This window comes from Pseudochaenichthys georgianus, chromosome 1, assembly GCF_902827115.2.
Source record: "Pseudochaenichthys georgianus chromosome 1, fPseGeo1.2, whole genome shotgun sequence".
NCBI classification, from domain to species: Eukaryota; Metazoa; Chordata; class Actinopteri; order Perciformes; family Channichthyidae; genus Pseudochaenichthys; species Pseudochaenichthys georgianus.
In genome coordinates this window covers 14,907,456-14,924,053 of record NC_047503.1, presented here as the reverse complement: position 1 = coordinate 14,924,053, position 16,598 = coordinate 14,907,456, and the positions used below count along the sequence as shown (strand labels likewise).

The 16,598-nt window shown below is 45.2% G+C and overlaps 1 protein-coding gene across 2 annotated transcripts; it reads left to right on the top strand.

Annotated features, from left to right (window-relative positions):
* The first annotated feature begins 13,488 nt into the window (after positions 1–13,488).
* LOC117452962 (transcription factor atf-2-like) lies at positions 13,489–15,727 on the top strand. Of its 2 annotated transcripts, none has more exons than XM_034091899.2 (2): positions 13,489–13,573; positions 14,325–15,727. In XM_034091899.2, exon 2 carries the CDS (start codon positions 14,346–14,348, stop codon positions 15,597–15,599), a length of 1,254 nt encoding a protein of 417 aa, XP_033947790.1. In that variant the 5' UTR covers positions 13,489–13,573; positions 14,325–14,345; the 3' UTR covers positions 15,600–15,727. The 2 variants fall into 2 exon arrangements, with proteins under 2 accessions (XP_033947790.1, XP_033947713.1); XM_034091822.2 differs by having other exon boundaries at positions 14,260–15,727.
* Positions 15,728–16,598: the final 871 nt, after the last annotated feature.

The following is a 16,598-nucleotide window of genomic DNA, read 5'->3' as shown; positions in this document are numbered from 1 at the left end:
TCCCCATTGACATCAGGACAGCAGATAGCTTACACACCTTCCGGCGCAGACTGAAAACTCATCTCTTTCGACTCCACTTCGAGCGATAGAACTATTAACAAACCACTTATATACTAGTAAAGGACTGGCTTACCTAAAGCCAGTTGAGTAGCACTTGAAATGTTTTTGCTCTATGAAACCTGATGTACTTATATGATTCTGTTTTCTTCAAGTTTGTATTTTGTTGGTCGAACGCACTTATTGTAAGTCGCTTGTACATGCAATGTAATGTAATGTAATGTGTTTGTGTGTTGGTTGTTGACGGCAGTGTGTGCCCCCCTTGGTAAATGATTGCCCCCCCATTCGATTTGTTCTAGAGCCGACCCTGGTCTGACGGCACTGGCCAAGAAAGACAGAGACGATCTCCTTGGGGCCCCCGTTGCCACGGAAGGGCTCTTCGGATCTATATCCTCGGTCACCCAGCGCTTCAGTCGCCTGGAGGGAGAGAGGGCACAGCTCAGTCGCATGCTGCCACTGGCACGTTCTCAGGTCTCTCCGCAAGGGAGAGAGCGCCCGGCGGTGGTAAAGCGGAGAGAGAGGCGCCGGTACAGAGCCCCTAGAGCTCCTGATGCGCCCTCTGCCTCCGCGGTCCGTCCCGAGGTACCGGCCCTCACGAGGACAGACGGACCGAACCCGACAGGCTCTGCCGCAGCGAAGGGTACCGGGTGGGGAGCTCCGTCCTCCAGGAGTGGACTGGCGGCGGGAGGAAGCGTCCCGGCAGAGAGAGGTGATTTCTCCGGCCAGGACGCAATGGCGAGTCCCGCCTCCTCCCTGTTTGACCCATTGGTATCAAAGTCTTCTTTTCAAAATAAAAAAGATAACTTGTATTCCAGTCTGAGTGTCTTTTCTTTCCACACAGCCACGTAATGTTGACCGTACAGTTTCCCCACTCGCTGCCCAGGTTGTCTAAAGGAGGCAGCTAGTGCGCATGTGCGGGTGAGAGTGATAAACCGCGCTATGCGGGTACAGGGACATTATGGCCGGCGTAGCAGGATTAGGAAACATTTAACGCCGAGTGTAAAAGATCCGCTTGATGCATTTCACTGTTTGGGTTAAAGCATCATGGCGGAGCGCTCGCTCCCACGAGAGCGCGCCGCGGCACGTTCAAGGACCTCAGTAGAGAGTCTGCCCTTTCTGTGTTGACACCCCATGTAAAGAGCTTCCCTTCGTGGGGGTTTTTTGCGGCGGGACAGGTCACCAGAGAGTACCACAGCTTTTTGCACATACCCTAACACAGGGTTATGGGGAATGGAAGCGCAGCTGCGTGTTAACAGAGTGGATGGACAGGATGCTGAGACTGAGTTATTCACTCCAGTTTTGCAGCATCCCCCGTTCACAGGCATCTAAGACGCAAAGCTATCATCCCGGGGGGAGATAGGTTTTCTCTCAGCAGAGGTTCAAGCCTTGGTGAAAAAACAGGCAGTGTCTGCTGTGTGCACGCAAGACAGAGAGGGGGGGCATTATTCCCTGTACTTCCTGGTTCCCAAAAAGACAGGCGAATTCAGGTCCGTTCTGGATCTTCGCAGTCTGAATCTCCACATTGCACGCAGAAAATTCCGGATGTTAACTATAAAACAGTTACTGGGACTGGTGCAGCCAGGCAATTGGTTTAAAACCATCGACCTGAGGGATGCTTACTTTCATGTCGAGATTGCTCCGAAACACAAAAAGTATTTGCGTTTTTCCTTCCAGGGGGTGGCCTGCAAGTACAACAGGCTACCGTTCGGCTACTCCCTATCCCCACGCACGTTCAGCAAATGTGTGGCCACAGCGCTCCAGCCGCTGCGCGGCCGTGACATGAGAGTTTTCTTTTATCTGGACGACCTCATAGTTATGGCCAGGTCCAGGGAACGGGCAATGTTTTATACAGCCCAGTTGATCCTTCACCTAACTAAGTTGGGTTTTGTGATCAATTGGAAGAAAAGCACCCCCATACCTCACCAACAGGCGCTGTATTTGGGAGTGGTGCTCGATGCAGGCAGGCTACGCGCCACCCTGTCAGAGAGCAGACAGGCATTCTTGCTTCGGTCGGTTCACAGGCTGCGACAGGGGGCAACAGTGACAGCTCTTGACCTACGGTTCTGGGGGTCCCTGGATCACCTCCGGAGGGGGTCCCCACTGGGACAGGTGACCTCCTACATCACAGTGTTCATGGATGCATCACCTGCCTGAAGAGGGCTATAGGTGGGCGCTGGTCTCTAACAGAGACACGGCACAGCAACCTCCTAGAGCTACGGGCAGTAGTGTTGGTCCTCCAGCATTTCAAACCCTTAATTCAGGGGAGACATGTAATGGTCAGGAGCGACAACAGCACTACAGTGGCTTATATCAACAGGCAGGGCGGAGTCCGCTCCGCCGCTTTGTTGACCACAGCGGAGAAATTGTGGTTATGGGCTTCAGAGGTGGTGTTATCTCTGAGAGCCCCCCACATTCCGGGTCTGGAGAGGGGCGGACCCCTGCCAGGCGAGTGGGCGCTTCACCCGGAGGTGGTGAAGCGGAGCTGGGCCCGGTTCGAGACAGGAGAGGTGGATCTGTTCGCCAGCCGGCGCAACAGCCACTGCGTCTCTGTGGTTCTCCATGGCTCTGAGCGACGACCCACCCTTGGGGGTGGACGCGTTTGCACACGAGTCTTGGCCAAAGAAGCTGCTTTACGCCTTTCCACCGTTGTGTCTCATTCTCCCACTCCTGGGGAGAGTGAGGCGAGAACGTCTGTCAATCATCCTAGTAGCGCCGGATCGCGTGGGGGCGCCGTGGTACTCAGAGATGACACAGATGAAGGTGGGCCAGCCCTGGGCCAGGGGGCGATCTCTCAGGAGGCACGTGCAATCGGGGCGTTACCCACTCTGGGCCAACCTCTCCAGGCTTGGCTGCTGAGAGGGACAGGCTGAGGTGGATTGTCTGATAGTGTTATACAGTTATTGGTGGACAGGGGGACTTGCTCATTCCACAGTGAAAGTGTATGCAGCAGCTATCTCGTCCTGCCATGAGGGATTTGGCGGCAGATCAGCCTTTTCTCAGCCACTAATGTTGCGGTTTTTTGCGGGGGGTCAGGAGGCTGCGCCCAGTAGTGCGCGCCTCCGCTCCGCAGTGGGACCTGCCGTTGGGGCTCGAGGCTCTGGTCACAGCCAAGAGAGTGTCTGAGTTAACCCCTCTGTCGGTGTACCCGAGTTGTTTGATGATCCGGGGTGACCAGAGCGGGACAACACTCAGACCGAACCCCTCCTTTGTGCCCAAGAGCCTAAGGAGTGCGTGCAGGTCGAGGCCTATTCAGTTGGGGGTGGGGGGTTTAATCTTCCCCCATAGTGGGGTGAGGGAGGCTAAATTACACCTCCTCTGCCCGGTGTGTGCGCTGGTATATTATGTGGAGAGCACAGCTGCCCTTAGACACACGGAACAGCTGTTTGTGTGCTTCGGGGGTGGGATAACTGGAAAAGCTCTGTCCAAGATATGTCTGGCAGGCTGGGGAGAGCCTTCCCCACGGGGGTCCATGCACACTCTACACTAACCATGGCTGTGTCAACAGCCTTATTTAACGGTGTGAGTGTGGAGGACATATGCACGGCGGCAACTTGGTCAATGCCAGGCCCCTTCATAAAGTTTTATCTCTTGGACATCTCTGGCTCCTTTTCATCGTCTGTGCTTGCTGGGGCAACGCAGTACTGATGAGGAGGGAGGGGGGCTGTGGGTCAGTGGGAATCTGACCTCCTCCCCAGGCGTAATGGGCTTACGTTTTCCCCGGGGCACGTGACGCGCACATGGGCCCATAGGGGCGGGAGGACTCTTTTCCCCCTGCTTTACGGCAGGAGGGGGGAGTCCTCCACGTCATAACACACCTCCGCGGGGAAAGCGCGTCAGAGTGTGCTCTGTCAGCCGCAGCCTCTTTTCTCTCCACGGTTAAGACCGAGGGAGAGGTGAGTGAGGCGCAGCGGCTGCTAATCAGAAAGCCGGTCAGAAACAGTGAGATGGAACAGTGTTGTTGTGGGACAACAGCGCGTGTATACATTGGGGCTCCGCCCACTGTACCCATAGAGTCCAGTAGAGGGCGGAGCCTGTGAGAGATATAACGAGGAGTTACGTATGGAATGGCAGTGAAACAACAACGTAGTGCATTATTCCATGTTTTGGTTCATATTTGTTTCCTTGTTATATAAACACAGGCAGAGAGCCCTCTACTCTGGGGCCCTATCTGTCCTGCTGCTTGATGAAGAGAAGTAAAGGATGACAGTAAGGAGGCGAGGCCTCCTTTTATGCAGTGAGATGCGCGCGCATTCAGGTAGGCCCGCCCAGGGGCCGGCTACATCTAGAAAGTCTCAGTGGTTGAATGCTTGCATGATAGGATCAAGGGGAGTACCCATAGAGTCCAGTAGAGGGCTCCGCCTGTGTTTATATAACAATGTAACCCCTCGTTTTGGTATAACACCATTAAAATACAATCAAACAGGTAAATAACACCTACAAAAGGAAGCTGTTTTATGGGGTTCAGAGTTCCCTTTTGTGTACATCAGAGATTCCAGGTAAACAAGAACAAGGGGAATCTGTTTGTAATATATTGGCTTTAAAGGGGCCCTCCACTGATTTCCCCTTACCATGTTACCCATCACGAAGAGAGCTGCTCAGCCTCTTAAATCAGTTCTAAAATCTCCATTAAATTGCTGTTATCAGATGTTATCACTACAATTATACTCTCAATTAGACAGGGCGAACTGTATCTGCCCGTACGTTGCAAATTGGTCACAGTTTTAAACATGTGGTTTGGTTGTGTATGGAAACAAAAATACTTTGTAAGGTTAAGGGAAATACTGTGGTTTGGTTTGTAACGGGAATAAAGTTATATATATATAAGTAAGGGGTAAACTGAAGAGACATAGGAGGAGAGCAGGGTCCAGATTTATGGAGGAAATTAGATATAAGTCGCATCTCCCCCCTCTCATCATGGGCAACGTAAGATAATACGCTAATTATCCGCTAATAGTGGATGACATAACGTTGTTAGCTAGGAGTTGGACCGAATATCTGGACTGTAGTTGAATGTGCTTTACAAAGATGTGGCTGCACCAGGACATATCTGATGACGTTTCCATCGATGGCTTCCGGACTGTTTAGGCAATGCTTCTAATAAAGATTCCATTAACAACGTTTCCTCTGATGGCCTCCGGACCTTTTTGGACAACAGGTATTGCATTGAGAGCTTCACCATGTCTTCTCCATGAGTCTTTAGAGGGTCACTGTGCTAATGAGGGCTCCTGTCTTGTTTCTGTGCCTAAGAAATTGCGACCCACATACTCTACAGCGGTCACCTGTGTTTTTAATCCATCTTTCCACCAAGAATTTGTGCCTTCATGGACTGCACTGACTGTGTTATTTATATCAGTATCTATACTACCGCATCAGACTTCCTCCTTATCATAATTACAACAGCCAGAGGTTGCCGCCAAACCATTTTTAACCTCTGTGCAGTGATTTCGCTTATCAATACATGATAATGGCCCAATAAGCCAATACAGGAGGTATAGAGAGTATAGTGCCATCAACCTTAAATCTATGCCTCAGATTACAACTGATAATGGCCATTTAACGGGCCGATAACATTTGAATCTCTCGGAGGTAGATTTTCAAAGTTTGTTGTCTGCTGTATGATGTTAAAGGTCTTGTAAGTCCACCAAGTTTATGGAAATGTATCACTGAACTTCTGAGGTGCCCTTTAACTATCTCTTACAGATAAAGGGCAATAGATTTTAAATAGGTGTAGAGTTTAATAGGATCCATTGGTTTATCCCTACTTGGCCCAAAGTCAGACAGGTACAAACACACTGGTGTAGAGGTGTGGTGTTAATCTTTATTTGGAACAGCAATGAGCTCCAGTTTCCTCTTTGGAGCACTATCAAGGCTATGATTGGCTTCTTAAACCTGCTCATCCAAGATGGCATGATAGGCCAACAGCAGGGGATGTCAGCAGTGAGCTGACACTCAGCATTAGTGCCTTACTAACAGCCAAATACACACACATTAATTAATCCTGATAATTATAGTGTTACAAATATACTTCTTGGTCATTTATAGCTGGTTATCCACTGAGACTGTGCTCCCATAAAGATGTGGCTATGGGTACTCCCCTCGATCCTATCATGCAAGCATTCATCCACTGAGACTTTCTAGATGTAGCCTGCCCCTGGGCGGGCCTACCTAAATGTGCACGCATCTCACCGCATAAAAGGAGGCCTTGTCTCCTTACTGTCATCAGTTTGAGGCTCCATCTGTAAACATGAGTTTATTGTAGCGCAGCGTTCTAAGGGTAATTGATTCTGAGATTTAGGGTTTGAATGAGGACACTCTGTTCTGCTCTGTAGTACCCTGAAAAGAACAAACAAACTCTCGCACAAATCCCCCTTTGTACTTCCACTTTCTAATTCATCATTCCCTGTTTCCGTAATGTTATACTTCGAGTGAGGGTATTCGGCACGCATTATTCATTAGGGGAAATAGTCAAGCCTTTGATAAACAAGCGCTGAAGCATGAACAAAACATGAAGTATTACATATTTTTGACTTTTCCTATTTCGTCTAAGCAGCTCAACAGATTAAAGTTGGAAAATGGCAAAGGCAGTACAAACGTGCAGATTTCTTCTCTGTAAACCCCCACTGCAAGCGAAGAGTATTAATAATGATGGATCATTAAACCCAGTTAATATGATAGTTTTCCATGAAAGAAAGCATCATATTCTCTACTTCCGTACCAAGATGCTGAGGGAAGGTTTACTGGGGACAGATCTACTGTAATTAAATTCCCTCTATCTCTTCTTGTTCCTCTGTGGAGATATGGAGAGAATTCCATTTTTGTTTCGGACTTTTGACGACAATCTGTCCACATTATAGGGAAAACACATTCAACTCTTAAAAAAAGAAGTTGTATTATTGCATATTAACCATTTGACATCAAGACTCGACCTTAAAACTGCAGCTTTTATGGATTTTAATAACAAAAACTAATCAAGTCATTTGAAACCATTGGGCTCTCTTCAAGCATTGTATTGTTTTCTTTCCTGCACAGACACACTGTAAAACTCAGAGAAGGGTGACACTGTGTGAACCCAGCAGAACAGTGTTACTGAAAAGAAGCGGAGACATCTTTCAGTCACATAGAAACCCACATTCAGATACCATTTGTGGAGCATTATAAGCCCCTGCGACCTCAGGACAGCACTGCCATCCATCAAACTGAAGAACTGGGTTAGATTTTCTAAATGCCAATAAATATTTATCTATTTATCTGCATAAAAAAATGTCCGTTCTGTTAATTAATTGTAACTTTGTACGGCTGTGTGTAGTTCATTACTGTACTGTGTGTTTTGCAATTACGCAACCTCCCAAAATGTGAAACTTGGCCTGATGTCCTAAAGCAGGATGAGGATTAAAGCGGTGAAAGCCGTTGCCGAGCTGAGGCTGCCGAGAGGCTCCGTGATTCCAACTGGATCGAGTAATAGAGGGAGGGAGAGGGGGGGGGGGGGCTAGTTCCCTGAGTTGAACTTGAGAGTACACAAAGACAGAGTCAAACGAGGCCAGTGTCTGCTGTTTGCTCAGGGGACTTTCTGCCTTTGTTTTAAGCTGCACGACACATGAATGAACATCCACACACATTTATACTTATGTTCTGACAAGTTTTTGACATAATACATTCACTAGCTCTATAGCCTTAAAAGGAGATTTACTATTGCAATTGAAAGACAGACTTACAAGAGACAATTAAAGAATAGTCTAAATCAAAGCTAAAAAGGCTGAGATATCTTGACTTTTACCTTAAGTCAATCAAAAACACCATAACTGATACAGCTCAGAGGATAGTGTCTTTTTGTTAGAACCCTTTTAACCAAGTCTTGACCAGGAGACTTTCTGAAGACAAAGAAAATCTGAAATTGTTCATGCAAAGTTCGAAGAATGAAAACCCACCCACATCGTTCTGCTGTGAACATATGCTGCCATTTCATGTAACCTATATGAGAGTAATGAGGTTATAAAGTAGCATTACATAATATTCATGTAAAGCAATAAAGAATGAGCAATGATTTATTTTCTGCAAGAACACCATGTACCAGGAAAGGACCTCTGCAATAAAAGCTGCTACTAGTGTCTTATGTCTTATTGTTTTAAAAAGGACATTATAAGAAGAATTTAAATCTTACATTAAATTCACTGTTTCTCACCATACCCAGTCATTACAGTCATTACAAACATGTAGAATTCATTTTCTTTCTTATAAATATTTGCAAAGCTGATTTATCGAGCATTTCTGCATTTCTTGGCATTGATTATTAAAACTATTTAAAGCATTATTTCACTGTGTTGGTTTGCATGTGCACTTGCTGCACCACATCACTGTGCAGTTAATAAGTCAAAAATATTTGGTATTGTTCTTCTTCTTCTTCTTCTGCTTTTTATTTAGCAATTTGTGTGGATGTCAAATCAGTGTTTATGGTACAGTATGTTATATGTAGTAAATTGTAGCAATAGATTCCTCAGTACGTGCTTTATTGACCTCAGAAAGCTGAGTTCACGGTTGCACAATCTGTTGTTCATCCTGCATCCAGTGTCGTCATGAGGTGATAGTGACATAAATGAATGAGAGAAAGAATTACGGCTTTTTCAGCTCAGATTCCTATCCTGGGTATCCTGGGGACCCACATGCTCTTGATGCCACACAGAAACAGAACTTCCTTGTTCCCCTGCTCAAATTGCAAACTGGCTTCCAATGGGGAAAATGCCATCCCAAATATGAGTACAAAGGATGTTGTGCTTTCTGCCCGAGTTGTTATACGTTGTACGATCCATGATACATAATACAGAATGTCCATTGTCCAGTGAAGTAGCTTGCTAACTGTTACAGCATCGATCTTCTGAAAAGCACATGGGGTTAGGATTAGAGTCATGGAGGGGGTGATATTAAGTCAATTCAGAGTCTCTGAGTATAAGCTAAATGTTCCAGGAACATTTGTGTCGGTTCACCACTTTGGCCAGGACTGAAAAAGCTCAAACATTCGATGGATTGTCATGAAATGTCATACTGACTTTCATGGTTTGAAATTCACTGGCTCCTCTCTGGATAACTTGTACTAACTTAACTGACTTGATATAGTCGTATACTTTGGTTCACGACCAAATGCCTGCAACAATGAAACTCCCATGAGCCTCAGTTCGTGCTCCGTCTAATACGAAAATGTTAGCTTTTTGATAAGCTAAGCAGAGCTAATGAACATGTTAAACATTATACCTTTAAAACTTCAGCATGTTAGCATTTTCATTGTGATCATGTTAGCATGCTGATGTTAGCATTAAAGATCAAATGCAAAGCTTCCAAATATGCTACATTTTTATAGAAATGTTGTTTTTAAGACTGCCTATATTTTTTATTTTATTTAAATCGAGATAATACACCCGAAAAAAAGCTTTTTATTGATACAAAACTCGACCCAAAGCCGTCTGAATTTCTGACATGACATTCCCAGCAGCCTCCGCGCGCGTGACGTCACTGTTGCCAAACAGTCTCTGGACCAAATATGACTCGGCAGTCTCGGTCACATGTTTTTCGAAAAGAAAACGGAATTAACATGGGTTATTGTTGTGCTTTTTGTTGTACGAACGGTGCAGGATCTGGGAGAGTTTTCCATGCATTTCCAAAAGACCAAATCATCCGCCAAAAATGGATTCTTTTAGTGAATCGTGTTGGCTGGCAACCGACAAAATGGAGCAAGTTGTGTTCTGACCACTTCGCGTGTGATGCATACGACGTTGATCCTGCTATCATCAAGTCTGTTGGTGCAGAAGCATTAATAGTACATCGGAGGCTGAAACCCGGAGCCGTCCCCTCCATATTTCAGCACAAGAAACCACTGAAAGAACGAAAGAGCCGGGCGATGGAGAAACGCCAAAGAATTGAGGTAAACAACTTTTGATTAGATTTCAAAGCGCACAGAGCACAGCAGATAACGCAGATAACGGAATTGCAGTTTTATTAAGTTGTATTGCTTATAGAGGTGGGCACCGTTAGATTCTGTGTCTTTACGATCATAAACAATGTGTTTGATGTGGAGCTAGGATAAGTAATAAGGGAACTAGGAGTGATTTCGGTGCAGTAACAGGTTAGCATTTTTCGCTCGGGGCTAATTCACTGTTAGCATTGAAGTTTATCTGCAGCTCATTCATCGCTCCTCCACTCATAACGGAAAAGTGTGAACAATATGCATTATGATAGGGATTAAATCCACTATTAGTCCTCCTGGCCCAATTCAAAATGCCCCCCCGCTGGTGGTAGCACATCGTACGTTGTGACTGCTGCTACAACAGAACCGAGAGAGGAGGGAGCTAAGGTCAGTGCTAGTGCTAACTTGACAGCTAACGTTAACTTGGGGGCTGAAGAGCTATGTGCATCGTTGTGTTGTGTGTGTGTGGCGTCGTGTCTCTCCAGGCAGTGAGAGGGTTGTGTTGTGCTATAGCTGTATTATTAATATTAATATTGTTCATGGTTGGTGCCGCTGGCTGCTCTTATCGCGTGTGTTCGGCTCTGTGTCGGCTACAGCCATAATAGGCTATAGCCTATGTGAAACAATGTAGCCTGTTTTTGAGTCATTTTAAGTTGATTTCATTAAACAGTCAAACGTTACATTGGTGGTCCGTGGATTATTTATAATCAAGTTGATTGAAGTTTGCGTAGCCCATACATGCTCGGGAAATCTGTTGACATGAACATGATCCATCGGGACGTTTCATGTAAATGTAGACCTGTGGCACCACCCCGTGTGCAACAGATTTTCTCTTTATAATAAGCCTATGTCTGTGCTGTTGCTATTAATGCACGGATCAACATTTCCCCCCCCCCCACACAAAAAAATCCCAGCTCCCCCGGAGACCGTGGTATAGTTCGCACACTGCTCCAGATATTGGGTGGCCTCCGACTCAGAATCACACATGATAGACGAAACTAAGTTGTACTATCGGCGGGAGCCGCTGTGAGCGATAAGCCAGGGTGTGTTTGTTTGGCAACTCTGACGTCACACGACGCCATCTTGCGGAGGAGCGGCTGAGAAAATAAATCGTCGGACTTGGTGTTGGGGGTTGAACAAAATAAATATTGCGCATTGCCAGACGCATATTATCTCCGATTTTAATACTGCAATATCTTAGATAGTGTTGTAGCTATATGATTTCGATTTTTACTGGCAATTATTAAAAAAACCTTTGCATTTGATCTTTAAGCAAAGCACAACTTCACAGAAGCACAGAGGCGCTAATCTTTGAGAAGAGATTCCTGGAAAAACATCTCCCATGTAGAATCAGAAAATGCATCAAAAGGTTGAGACTTTTGAAAATGGTGGACACAGATGAAATCATCTCAGCAAAGAAGTAATTTTGTGTTTGTTAAAGTAAACTAGATTAAGTCAAAAATGACTTGTTAAGACAGATTTTGTTTCCAGTGTCCCCATGATTCAGGCAGCTGCTAGCATTTCTTGGAAAGGCAGGAACTGAAATCAATGTGTTTCATTCAGCTGAACCTTGGGACAGTGGTACAGTTTTTGATTCACAGAATTCCCCCCCCAACACGCACTCTGCCTCTGTGCACACACAGCCGTGCATCAACGTGTTCAAACGGATCTGTTACGGTCATACAAACAGGTCATTGTTTTTGCTAAAGAGACGATCTGCATAAATTAAAGAGTGGGAAGTTAACTGTTGTCTTGTTTTGGTGAGCTTGACTAAGAGACAGGGAAATCAGCGTTTCCATGTGGAAGGAGGAAGTATCACTAGCTCGTTCATGGAACAATGTTCCTTTTTTCTGTGCAACCTCACCCCAACTGAACTTCCAACACCGCGCAGTTCTCAAATGCTCTCGCTCTCTCTGTGTATTGCATAACTGCTCTCTTTCCATTCACACTATCCACTGGCATTCAAATGACTCACTCTCTCTTAAAGGCACTTTACGTTCTTCGTCTACAAAACATGGTCATAAAATGTATAGATTGACTCACAGGTGCAGCAACACGGAGATGACCTTCTGTTGTTCTTACACCGTGAGGTCATCATTCTCTGAAAAAGAAGAGTGTTCGATATTACACATTAACCGTATGTTGGGGTTGAATATGTGTTTGTAGAGAAACAAAAAGTACATGTTCACATTTTTCCTTGGAGACAGGTTACCTTCGACTCCTCGTTATTGGCGCTCACCTGCAAAGAGCAAATGAGGACAACTCCAGCCACCAGCCTGTCCACACAGGCTTTTTATAAACTGCATTACCCAATCTACTTTACAGTATTAAAATCACAATAAAAAATGATTTTTTTAGCCTGGTATTTATTCTCAGTGGAAGACTGACTCAATGATAATCTTAGACACCCAGTGAATAGTAAAAACAGAAACCTGGTTCTTTCTTCATGAGTTAATTGTTAAATTAAGCAAAATATATTACTTAGAATAATACGTGTGAAATCCTTGCATTATTTCTTCTCTCACCATTTTTACGTTTTTAATTAATTTGCAATCTATTCATTTTGACCCCTGACTTTTTGTAATGTTGATGTTTTATGTTCATTAATATACTTAATTTGCTTTCATGTATGGGTATCTATGTTACATGTGAAATAACTGAAATATTAACTGACTCTAAATAAAGTAAAAATAATCATTTAAATGTCCTAATTACAAAATACTTATAAAACAAGTTCTACATTGTGTTTCGTGCATATTATCAAATGTTAGCATGCTAACAAGCAAATGGTTAACATTAAACATAACATTAGCATGTCAGATTACATTAGCATTTAATGTTAGCTCTAACCTCTATGAGGTTAGCAGAGCTTCACATGACTGTCAACTCTTTATGATGTTTGTATTCCCTGTTTGTATTTCAGGTACCCCTTTAGCCACAAATGCATTACAGCTAGTCAAGAACGACCTACTTGTGACATGAATTAATATAAACAGAGAGAGAAACAGCTAGCTAAACGTGCCATAAAACCATTAATCTGTTGTTTTCACTGAAAATAAAATGTGTTGTGTCTGAGGCGGTACTTTCTGACAGATACAAATGTACTGTGGCAGCAAAAGCGCCGGGAAAGTAAATTAACTGTCAGTTAACTCTCGGTAACTCAATTAAATGTAAGTTACGCTACAATTATGTAAGGCGTACGGTATGGCTATTGGCTAACTGTTTGTTATATAAATATCCTCCTCTATTTACGCATGGCTGCATTGACTTCATAAATCACTATTCAAACAACCTGTCAGGACTGGTGGCTGTCCGGTTTGTTGTTGTTTGTTCTGCATGTCTCCGCTGGTTTCACTCAGCGGGCTTCCTGTTAGGAGGGGGGGAAGGAGGAGGTGGGGTCAGTCGGTGTGAGGATCCGACGATCCGACCCCATCTGAACCGATGAGTGGGGGAAGAAACGGCACAGAGCTTTTTAAGGAGGAGGAACATCCAGAGACCTGTGCTGCTCCACTCAATCTAACTGAGGATATTCATCAAAGGGTTCATTCAGCAGCTGTTTGGTTTGTAAGTAAGATGTCCTTACTTATCCTGAGATGGATCTAGTTAATCGTTTTTAAGAAAGTGTCTGCATCATTTGTTTACCTTATCATCTCATCGGGTGAAATAGTTTAGGAATCCGAATGTATATGGGATTTATTACAAAAGTAAACAATAAACAATGTAGCGCTGATCAGTGATCTATTGAGGTTTTAATTGAAAAAGATCGACCGTGATAATACTAACTGTAATATATTGTTAAGGTAATTGGGTAGAAAATTATTTTGAATAATAAATGAAAAAATACTCAATCCTACACCATACTCTAAGGGAAATTAACTAGTTAAATTAATAATCACAGACAAGTCTGTCACATTTGTCCATCACGTGTTCTATTTTTTTCTCAATACGAACTGTTTGTATCTAACATTTGATCTATAAAATATACTTATTACACTTCACTGATTTATTGTGGATTGAGTGACATACAACAATAATTTAAAAAAAAGACAGTTATTATGAAATTGTATTTAGGTAGTTGTATCCCACTGTAATGTGTGTTATTATTTATTGGATATAAGTTATATTTATAGTTATTTTTTATTATATTCAAGTCTTATCCAAAACATGTAACAGTATGATGTCGATATGTTTTGCAACCTTGTAAACAAATGGTCACCCCTCTATATGTGTGTGTATTTGTACACCACCAGATGGTGCCATTACAGAACATTTTACCACCTCAGTAAGGTCCTCACATACCTCCCCGCTCCTTCAGGTGTGAAATCAGTGTTGGAGCATGACGGGTCAGACTGTGGGAAGTGTTGCTCAGGAGCTGTCAGCGCCCTCGCCGCTGGCTGTAAAGGGGCCAGAGTCAAGGCCTCGAGGAAGGGCTGCATCCTTCACAGATGAGGCTGTTTCCATCCTCACCTCCAGGGGAGGCCAGCTGGCCCAAACCCTCCTGGGTCACACATTTCCCTTCAATCACAAAGAGAGCCTTGCCAAGACAGAAGCTAAAGAAGGCAGTAGCTGCGATGAAGACATCGCCAACGTTGCACGCCGCAAACGAGAGTTCATCCCTGATGATAGGAAAGATGACGGCTATTGGGACAAGAGGAAAAAAAACAACGAGGCAGCCAAACGGTCCAGAGAGAAGCGGCAAACCAATGACATGGTGCTGGAGAGGCGAGTGCTGGGCCTACTGGAGGAGAATGCCCATCTGAGGGCCGAGGTGTTGGCTCTGAAGTTTCGCTTTGGCCTGGTCAAGGACCCGTCTGATGTCTCAATTCTACCATTGTCTGCACCACTCTGTGCTCACCCAACACCCGCTACCACAAACCGCTACCAGCCTCACACAGATGGATCCTCATACCCCAACCGCACCCACCACGTCCATTCTCAGCCTCCACATCAGGGTCCCATCTATGGACCAAGGGGGGCCGGGCTTTTGTCACGTCAAAGTGTATCCGAGGAGTCGGGTGTATCCACCTCATGCAGCTCAAACATGGTCTGCCCCGTGTTTTTTGATGAATCTCTAAATGAGTATCTTGGGCCTTCTCCGAGGGAGGTGGTGAAGGAGCAGCAAGGCTACGACTCCCACACCTGTCCCCTTGAGGTCAACGAGAGTCAGTATGTAAACAGACAAGACCCACCCGAGGATTTGAGGAGCCTCCCGCACAAGCTCCGCTTCAAAGGGCCCTCTTGTTGCAGCGAAGGAGGGGAGATATCTCCATCTTCAGCTACCAGGCACAATGGACCCCCTGTAGCCACAGTGTGGCCAAACATCCAGGTGAGGAACCAGCAGCAGGCAGGACTGGAGGGTCGGATAGAGAGTCAGGCCCCTTGGCCCAGGGAGGAGGCCTATGGTGGTCTTGGGGAGCAGTATCAGGGTCCGTCCTCTCGTCATTATAACGCCTCCTCCCTTCAGAGCTCCAGGCACACCAAGCATTCAACAGAGGACGTCAGTCTCAGGTCTCAGATCAGCTGTTTGTCTCAGGAAGTGGCTCAGCTCAAGATGCTTTTCTCTCAGCAGCTGCTCTTCAAGATCGCTTAAAAGACTAAAGTTAGCAGACGGATTTCACACTACATCTTCACAAACCATCGATCTTACCCAACACATCCTCACTCCCAGGTCGGCCTATGTTGACGTTATGTCAAGTCCCCTGCCGGCTTTTTCCAACGCAAGGGGGGGGGGCCTTAGCGTCCATTTTCAACGCAAGGGGGGGGGCCTTAGCGTCCATTTTCAACGCAAGGGGGGGGCCCTTAGCGTCCATTTTCAGCTTTCCGGGATGTCCATGTGCTTCTATGGACGCTCATGGAAGCATGGCATTCGTTTGTGTCAACTGCCCTTAAAGGCAATGAAGACACTACACTACCCAGAATCCCCAGCTATCGTTTGGACTACACCATGTGCTCTGTTTGACAAACCCCGTGATAGTCCTCAAGCTCTGTGATTGGAGAGTGTGCTCCGAGGGTTACCGAGCCTCGAACAGCACTTGAAATGGGATGGAACCACGGCAGACTGTTCAAAACTGGATTTGAACGGGTCCACCGCGTCCCCCCCCTCCCCCCACCCCGTCCCCAGAACTACACATGCTGGCTATTCTGTTTCGCAACATGTTCTCTATGGCACGTCTCTACTGGGAGTTGTAGTTTTAAAAGACGTTTTCGTATTTCCCATAATAAGAAGTTGCCAGTATTAAACTGTGTACATCCCTGGAGGTTTAGGGGACAGGAAACACTCACATTTAAAACATATAATTAATAAATGGGTGAAAATTGCTGGTGCCCATAATGGGCAGTATTAATATATATACCCACACGCCAGCTAAGGTCAGAAGAGCTTTATTTAACAGCTGGACTTATGTTTGTGACCCCTCCTGTTGTTAATTGATAACATTACATTACATTACATTACATTAATTGATAAGCCTGAAACATGCACTTGTCAAGGTTCAGAGGCACATTTTGCAAATATGGCAGTAGCCATCGATCAGCTTAAGATAAGATATACTTTATTGATCCCAAGTTGGAACATTTGCGTTACATCAGC